This window comes from Misgurnus anguillicaudatus, chromosome 22 (genome assembly GCF_027580225.2).
Source record: "Misgurnus anguillicaudatus chromosome 22, ASM2758022v2, whole genome shotgun sequence".
Classification (NCBI taxonomy): Eukaryota; Metazoa; Chordata; class Actinopteri; order Cypriniformes; family Cobitidae; genus Misgurnus; species Misgurnus anguillicaudatus.
In genome coordinates this window covers 33385240-33394955 of record NC_073358.2, presented here as the reverse complement: position 1 = coordinate 33394955, position 9716 = coordinate 33385240, and the positions used below count along the sequence as shown (strand labels likewise).

Sequence of the window (9716 nt, the reverse complement as noted above, 5' to 3'; positions counted from 1 at the left end):
CAGAACTACATTATTCTTGATATCTAATTATGAAAATATTTAACTTTTGTATTTTTCACTCTTATCGGACACACTCCGTGTGGACTGGAGCTGCACTTTATTGATCTAACAAATGCTTGACATAAACTGACAAATGTGAATGACGAAAAGACAAACGTTCATTTTAACAGCTATGCAAATTATTTCAGTCGTATTTAATATTTTTTACGTTAAAGAGAAGGCCATTATTCTCCATGAATACAACTCGGCAGAGCGGAACGCGTGAAAGGTTTCCGATGTCCGCGGAATAATAATTTTGACGTACCACTAGTGTGCAATTTGATTGGTTGAGGTTTGAACGAGACGGCGCAAAGGTGAATTCTGATTGGTTTAGTTATTTCGTAAGGAAACGCGGAGAATTATTCAAAGTAATCGCAAAAGGTGAGTTATTATAAACATTTAACATTCAGATCATTTAGTCTACAAAATGAAATGAAAAGAAATGTATAAAAAGTCTTAGTCCTAGCAGATAACCGTGAAAATGATCAGTCAATAGAATAGATGCAAATGGTTACAAATGTTTTTGTTTTGCTAACCAGCTATTCCCTCATGCTAACGTTAAGTCAAAAACTTTCGCCACCATGACAAAACAACAACCAGGACAATTAGTAGTTACGGAGGGTGTATGTGTTGGAGGATATTATTATTATATCTCTGCTCGGTTACAGAGGAAAGCCGTTTAGAAACACAATTTGACAGATAAGAACTGAAAGCTAGCTTGGTGCTGAATGAAACGTAGTCCTAATAAAGTTCACCGTGTGTTTCAGGGAACCGGAGGAACAAACATTGTTTTATTTGTAGTACTGTACGATGCCCTCCTCGGGCAAGCGCGCCCCGCGCAGAGAGGAGCTGCAGCTGGAGCTGAGTTGCGAGTGGGGCTCGTGTCAGGAGACATTTGACAGGATGCAAGAGTTTTGCCAGCACGTAGAAAAACATTATAAAACCACAGTGGAGCGTGAGACTGATTTATTAGGTGGGTCCATCATATCTCTGCCTGCCTGAATGTTTGCTGTCCAGCTAAATGGTCTCAGAACACATAAGTTATAACATCTTAGTTTTTATACAGTGTCCTAAAACAACGAGGTATATGCAAGCTTTCAGATGGAATGACAGGTGTTTTTTTTTATTTCTTGAAATGGTTTACATGGTTTCCTGTTTTAGCATCCACTGTGTGGCAGTATACCTTATAATATCACAAATTTAATGATCCAATTACAATCTTATAACAATTATTTTTACATTTAGTAATGCTAATGTACATCCTTTATTGTACACATTATTGCAAATATTTAATGTGTAAATAATGTATGCATGTAAAATGATGTAAGATGCTATAGAAATCAATGTGAATTTTACAGAAGAAGAGTATAACTGTCTGTGGAGAGATTGTGGGTTTTGTTCAGTGGAAGGAGCTGGAGAGATTCTCAGACACATGTTCTTCCACTGCTACCACACAAAGTTAAAGCAGTGGGGTCTTGCTATACTGAGGGGCCACAGTGACATGGGCACCTGCTCGGTCGGTATTCAAAACCGCAACATTGTGCCTGAGGTTCAAGAGAACTTCTTATGTCTTTGGGAGCACTGTGAGGTAAGGAGACAATCTGACTGACTTTATCCTTAAAGGGGACATTTCGCAAGACTTTTGTAAGATGTCAAATAAATCTTTGGTGTCCCCAGAGTATGTATGTGAAGTTCTAGATTTAAATACCATATAGATAATTTATTATAACATGTTAAAATTGCCACTTTGTATGTGTGAGCAAAAAAAATTGTCGTTTTTGGTTGTGTCTTTTTAAATGCAAATGAGTTGATCTCTGCACTAAATGGCAGTGCTGTGGTTGGATAGTGCAGATTAAGGAGCGGTATTATCCCATTCTGACATCACAAGGGGAGCCAGATTTCCATGACCTATTTTTTCACATGCTTGCAGAGAATGGTCTTCCAAAACTACTGGGTTGTTCTTTTTTTGCATTTTCTAGGTTTATAGAAGCACTGGGGACCCAATTATAGCACATAAACATGGAAAAAGTCAGATTTTCATGAACTGTCCCCTTTAAGAGGTTTTGGCAAAACATGCTTCTTTTATATTGGACTAAACATTATACAGTTGAAAGAAAAAGTATGTGAACCCTTTGGGCTTACTTGAGTTTCTTCATAAATTGGTCATAAAATGTGTTCTGATCTTCATCTAAGTCACAACAATAGACAAACACAGTCTGCTTAAACTAATACGGCACAAACATTATACATTTTCATGTTTTTATTGAACACAACATGTAAACATTCATAGTGCAGGGTGGAAAAAGTATGTGAACCTTTGGGTTTAATAACTGGTTGACCCTCCTTTGACAGCAATAACCTCAACCAAAGGTTTCCTATAGTTGCAGATCAGACCTGCACAACGGTCAGAAGAAATTTTGAACCATTCCTCTTTACAAAAGTCTTTCAGTTCAGCAATATTCTTGGGATGTCTGGTGGTGTGAATCGCTCTCTTGAGGTCATGCCACAGCATCTCAATCGGGTCGAGGTCAGGACTCTGACTGGGCCACTCCAGAAGGTGTATTTTCTTCTGTTGAAGCCATTCTGTTGTTGATTTACTTCTATGCTTTGGGTCGTTGTCCTGTTGCATCGTCCATCCTCTGTTAAGCTTCAGTTGGCGGACAGATGGTCTTCAGTTTTCCTGCAAAATGTCTTGATAAACTTTGGAATTTATTTTCCATCGATGACAGTAATCCGTCCAGGGCCTGAGGCAGCAAAGCAGCCCCAAACCATGATGACCCCTCCACCATATTTCACAGTTGGGATGAGGTTTTGATGTTGGTGTGCTGTGCCTTTTGTTCTCCACACATAGTGTTGTGTGTTCTTTCCAAACAACTCAATTTTGGTTTAATCTGTCCACAGAATGTTATGCCAGTAGTGCTGTGGAACATCCAGCTGCTCTTTTGCAAACTTCAAACGTGCTGCAATGTTTTTTTTTTGGACAGCAGTGGCTTCCTCCGTGGTGTCCTCCCATGAAGTCCATTCTTGTTTAATGTTTTACTTATTGTAGATTTGTCAACAAAAATGTTAGCATGTGCCAGAGATTTCTGTAAGTCTTTAGCTGACACTCTAGGATTCTTCTTCACCTCATTGAGCATTCTGCGCTGTGCTCTTGCAGTCATCTTTACAGGACGACCACGCCTAGCGAGTGTAGCAACAGTGCTGAACTTTCTCCATTTGTAGACAATCTGTCTTACCGTGGACACATGGACATCAACCCTTTTAGATATACTTTTGCAGCCCTTTCCAGCTTTATGTAAGTCAACAATTCTTGATCGTAGGTCTTCTGAGAGCTCTTTTGTGCGAGGCATGGTTCACATCAGACAATGCTTCTTCAGAACAGCAAACTCAAAACTGGTGTGTGTTTTTTATTGGACAGGGCAGCTTTAATCAACACTTCGGCTGTGTCCGAAACCGCATACTGTATAGTAGATACTGAATAAGATGAAGTACCTACTTACTTGCAGTTAAAACAGTAGGTACTGTATAGTATGAATCCTGGTAGTATGAATGAGATTCGGACATCCTACATCCGCCATGTTGATACATCACGTGACATACGTCGTCATCACGTCATGTCATTTCAGCACGAAAACAGCCGCATGCCTCTTCTTCTTCGTTGGATAACTCCTCTCCCGGGGCATCATGGGATAGTGAAGTGCCCATCGTATGCACACTGCAAAATCTAACCGGAAGTAGTAGGTCATCCGGGTACTTTTCGCATACTGTTTTTCGAATACTATGTATTCGGACATACTACTCGCCTCCCCTACTGCTTTTCGCGTACTATATAGTATGAAGTAGGCGGTTTCGGACGCAGCAATCCAATCTCATCACATTGATTGGACCCCAGGTTGGCTGACTCCTGGCTCCAATTAGCTCTTGGAGAAGTCATTAGCCTAGGGTTTCACATATTTTTTCCACCCTGCACTATGAATGTTTACATGTTGTGTTCAATAAAAACATAACAACGTATAATGTTTGTGCGGTATTAGTTTGGGCAGACCGTGTTTCTCTGTTGTTGTGGCTTGGATGAGGATCAAAACACATTTTGTGACCAGTTTGTGAGGAGATCCAGGTGGGCCCGAGGGGTTCGCATGCTTTTTCTTTCAACTGTACATTGTATTGAATATGGCTAGTCAAAAGGTAATAAAATCTAAGGTTTGTGAGTGGTTATGTGCCCAGGTGTCTGAAGCTTTATTTTTTTCTAATATGTATTCCGTCTGTCTGTGCCATAGTTGTCTGTATTTAAATTAAACTTGCTTAAATGTGTGTTTCATGTTCAGATGTCTATGGATAATCCAGAGTGGTTCTACAGACATGTGGAGATGCATGCCCATTGTCTGGAGGGTAATGAAGAAAACATGTTGTTTTGTGGCTGGAAAGGTAAGTAACAACTTTAAAGTTATGCAATAATAATGGATATTATGCATTTTTGAGGTGCTGACAAAATTCAAGTAAATGAATGTTATTTGTCCTTGTTTAGTGTTTGCTCTGACTACAGTTTTAGAAGTAAATTAACAAGGAATGAACCCCATACAGAGGAAGGCATTTCGGAGAACCGTTCCTGATTGGTTTCCCTTTGACTTTTCTTTCCACTATAGACTGTGAAGCCTCTTTCAAGGGAAGGTTTAAGTTGCGAGAGCACATGCGTAGTCACACACAGGAAAAACTGGTGGCATGTCCGACCTGTGGAGGAATGTTTGCCAACAACACAAAGTTCTTCGACCACATTCGACGTCAAACCTCCATAGAAGGTGAGAAGTTGTGTGCGAGCTCTATGATTGGATGTGTGTCATGGAAAGTACTATTATGTAAATCTAAAAGAATCAGCGGTAACATTTTATGTACAGTACTGTGCAGAAGTCTCAGGCCACCATTAGTTTTGTCATTTTAGAAATAGTATAATAACCATATATAATTATTTATCAATCTCTGAAAAACTGACAAGCTTGGCCACATTGCATACATATTGCAGGCGATACGTCCCCGATAATTAGTGCGACATTGCTCCACTTGTCAGTGAACTACAGCTTTGTGTAGTAAATGCTGCTCCATCTGAAAGCAGCTGATGGCGATTTACTACTTATCAAGAAACCAGCTTTACTTACGAGATGCGAGTGACAATCACATGTGATTATTGTGCAGCCCTACCTTATACTTAAGCAGTAAAAGGATCCTGACTCTCTTAAGCCTAACCTTAAATCTGAAAGAAGCTTAGTACTGTATAATATGCAAAATACAAGAGTACTTAAGGACATTCTCCCAAGAAGAGTTCAAGGTGTGCTTAGTGCCAAGGGAGGTGACATTAAGTATTGCCATAATTTTAGGGCTGAATATTAATTGTTTGCAGAATAAAAGTTTTTGTTTACATCATATATGTGTGTGTACTGTGTATAATATAAGATAATTATTAACACACATGTATGTATAATTTTAGGGAAAAATTATATATTAAGTATTTATATTTATATAAAATATAAATTATAAGTATTAAAATATACACATGTAATTTTTTTTTAAATATATTCATGCATAATTATTAAACACAGTACACACATGTATGTAAACAAAAACTTTATTCTGCTTACGATTTAGTCTCGAATATAATAGACATAATAACAATTGCCTGAAGAAGCCATTTTGTTCTGAAAATGTTGCTACTTTTTAACATTTTGTGTACATTTACAAGGGAAGAAACATCATTTCTCTGGATTTACAAATCCTTAGGAACTTTCGGGATAATGTTAGTACACACCTGTATTAAAAACATCACATTGTGCAAGTGTTTTTTTTTTTTAGATATTTTATTATAAAAATCTTAAATATTTTGGTTTTTTTAAATCTTGGCTAAATTAAAGCTGGTGGTGGCCCAAGACTTTTGCATAGTACTTTATTAATTTTCCTTATATTACTCATTACCCCTAATTCTTTTATAATATAATAATTAAGAAATGATACTTAGGGCTTACATGCTTCACATGTTACTTACATTTATTTGTTTGTTTGTGTAGGTCAACGATTTCAATGTTCTCACTGCTCTAAACGTTTTGCCACCGAGAGGCTACTGAGAGACCACATGAGAAATCATGGTACGAGTCGTCTTGTATGCATGTCACAAAGGTTGTACTCTGTTTTGCTGTATTGATCAGGTTTTGCTACTGCTTGCAGCGTTGGTAATAAAGGTTTTAATTGTCTAGTAAGCTGTGATCTGGTTGTTCTCATGATGTTTTGTGTGTTCTCTGACGACAGTCAACCATTATAAATGTCCACTGTGTGATATGACCTGTCCATCACCGTCCTCACTGAGAAACCACATCAAATTTCGACATTCCAATGAAAGGCCATACAGCTGTGACTACTGCGAGTACAGGTGAGATCACTAAGGTCAGGTTATTTTTGTGATGCATCATCCCTGGATTTGTATGTATATTTTTGTAATTAAAAGTGTTAGTATTTGAGAAGCAATCGTTTATTTGTCAGTTTCTGTGGGTTTGGTTTTCAGCTGTAAAAACCTGATAGACCTGCGAAAGCATTTAGACACACACAGCAGTGAGCCTGGATATCGATGTGACTTTGCTGACTGCGGCTACTCCACCCGCTCACTTTACTCAATAAAGAACCATTACAAACGTGTTCATGAGGTGAGCCAATCAGAAGATGCCAGCAACATGCCCACAAACGGCCTATTTGAAATGCAGTATGTAAATGAGTGGATTGGAATAAAAACATATACAGGCTAGTTGAATTAGAAAATAATTGAAAGCAGTTTGACTTAACTTCAACATGTGCAAAACAACATAAGGAATGTATAAATAACTTATGCAAATAACAACAAATAAATAAATCTATTAGAATTTTTACATATGCTACCATATATATTTGTGGCAATGTTGACGCATACCTTCAGAGTGGTTAAGAATGTAAATGTGATGTTTTGTGTTGTGCATTTAGGGAGATTACACTCCTCGCTATAGGTGTCACGTGTGTGAGCAGTGCTTCACTCGGGGGAACAACCTCACTGCTCATCTACGCAAGAAACATCAGTTCAAATGGCCCTCAGGACATCCCAGATTCAGGTATGAACCACATCATTCTAATTTTACAGAGCCTACATGGCTTTGGCAAAATAGCCTAATGTTTTGCTATGGTCAGGATTGGGGCTGTGACGATTGATCGTGCAAATGCGTGTTTCTCAATGAATGAATTTGAATGAATCACAGTGAAATGCCACCACATCCAAAAGCCAGAGGTCGCTCTCGTGTAGAAACGTCATTTGTGCCACAGAAGAAGTAGCATTACAAAAATGATTCCAGGCAATGTCTAAAGGGATATTTATATCGCTGTTCTTCAGATTGTTTCAGGTATTTTCATGAGTGTTTGACGAGTGTTGCTTTTTTAAATGCACGTTATAAACGACTCAAACTCATAATGATTTTAGATTGATAAGGACTTCCTATTGATCACAGAGCCGTACACGCACAAGCTGTGCATGAAACACAGAATCGTAGCCTTGCGATTCAGTATCGATTTAGGCAGGTCTTTTTAATGGGGGACCCGATGTATCGGCACAGCCCTAGTCAGGATAGACTGTCTATGGGGGTATTCCATTTGTGAACATCCCTATGCCCTAATCACTTCGAAAGACAGAACCCTTATGGTGAAAACTCTAGAAAAGCTGTGCAATTGATTTATAAAATGTTTGAAAGACCAGTGGTGACCGCATCAATGGAAACACAATGCAATTTTCAATATTTCTGCATGGCCTGAATTGCAACATGGGACTACATGTTTTTAAACATTACCGCAAGCTAGGTGCTCATAATACGAGGAATTACTCCAAACATGTATTTACTTGTGAGTTAATCCACACACAATAACAAATCAAATAATTTTGCCTTTCCTATGATATTACGCAGTGCCCGAAAATAGTCCCCTGCTATTGAAAGTTACCAAGGGAACTATTTTCGGTTGCTGTGTAATATCATTGCGCCTCCTGCAGCCATGGTACGGCAGCAAAGTCCAAAATAAGAGTATAGTTCCTATCCATATTTGCCTAGAAAATCGCAACTTTTAATTTTCTGTCGGTCTTAGTACACAATGTAACTACAGAAGAGTCATGTTTTAAATAGGAAAAATATCCAAACTCTTTGGTTATTTTTTAGCGCAATACTAATGGTATAATCAGATTCAATGGATTATGCCAAGCTATGCTAAAAGTGGTACCACCAGACCCGGAGATCAGCTGAATGGATTCCAAAACGGTAAAAATCAAATGTTTTACTCTAGAGGAGTTGGAAAATTAGCATATTTTCAGTTTTTAAGTTGAGTGTCCCTTTAAATTCTTCCCAATCTATCCTTTATTTCCATTTCTCTACCTCTAATTTTTCCTCTTTTTTCTATTTGTACTTCTAGATATAAAGAGCACGAAGATGGATACATGCGTCTGCAACTGATCCGCTACGAGAGTGTAGAGCTCACAGAACAGCTGATGAGGGAGCGGCAGGGCGAGGGGGACAGCAGCGAGTCTACCCAGCAGAACATCCAGCCTGGTGAAGAACTAGAGGGGACACAGCCTTCTAGCACTGTGCCTGGAAATACAGAGGCAGGAATAAGAAAGGAGGCAGCAGAGGACTGTAGGATGCAGGAGAACAGAGAAAACGTGTTTTTGTTAATGACAGCTGGCACCTCCTCAGAGATGGACTCTACAGGTGAGGAGTCGGTGATGCATCAGCTACAAGACACCGCACAGCAGATGGGCATGGAGGTGGTCTAACTGCTCCTCTGATTACTGAAGCTCCCTAGGACTGCTGTGTCAGACAATTAAAAGGCGTTGGAACATGGTAGTAAGAGAGTAGCAAGGGTCCAAAGTTAAAATAGAGTGTGTTTTAGGAGCTGTCAGATCAGGCACCATTATCACAACACTGAATAGAACAAATAAACTACTAATCAACTGATTGGCTGCAGTGAACTGACATAAATAGTTCATAGAAAAACAAAGTTTTTCTCATGTTATTTAAAGTCTAAATTATTAATGTCTTCGATAAAACACAAAATGTTAAGATGATGTTCAGCTGAATTGTAAATTAGAAGGAGAATTATACTGCCATTAAAATACCATTAAACTATTTGAAAGTGTGTTAAGACAAAAAGTTAAGATGTTATTCACTCACTGAAGGTTTCACTCAGTCCTGACTGAGAATACAGTGGAAAAAAAATCATACTGGCCTTTTTTGTAATACTTAAAGGATAGTTCACCCACAAATGATAATGTTGTCATGATGTACTCACCCTCGCGTTGTTCTTAACCTGTGTCGGTTTCTTTGTTCTGTTCAACACAAAATAAGTTATTTTGATAAATGATTGTAAGCACACAGCTTGCTTATCATCATTATCAAAATATAGTTTGTGTTCAGCAGAATGAAGAAACTCATACAGGTTTGGAATAGCGTGAGTGTGAGTAAATCATTGAAAAAAATCATTTTGTGGTAAACTATCCCTTTAAATGCTTTCTTGTATGGATAAAGGTTCAGACATTTATAGATATTTTGCATTTCATGGAAAACAAGTCTTTTGGTTTTAAAATGACATAGATGAAAAAGTGAAAGTTTTAATTTAGTACGTTTTTGTGAAATATA

The 9716-nt window shown here is 38.2% G+C and overlaps 1 protein-coding gene across 1 annotated transcript; it reads left to right on the top strand.

Annotated features, from left to right (window-relative positions):
• The first annotated feature begins 264 nt into the window (after positions 1–264).
• Positions 265–9035, top strand: hinfp (histone H4 transcription factor). The gene is made up of 10 exons (XM_055199399.2): positions 265–420; positions 807–1012; positions 1398–1627; positions 4365–4464; positions 4683–4835; positions 6093–6170; positions 6331–6451; positions 6584–6722; positions 7033–7157; positions 8494–9035. The coding sequence occupies exons 2-10, from the start codon at positions 850–852 to the stop codon at positions 8852–8854; spliced, it is 1470 nt and encodes a 489-aa protein (XP_055055374.2). The 5' UTR covers positions 265–420; positions 807–849; the 3' UTR covers positions 8855–9035.
• Positions 9036–9716: the final 681 nt, after the last annotated feature.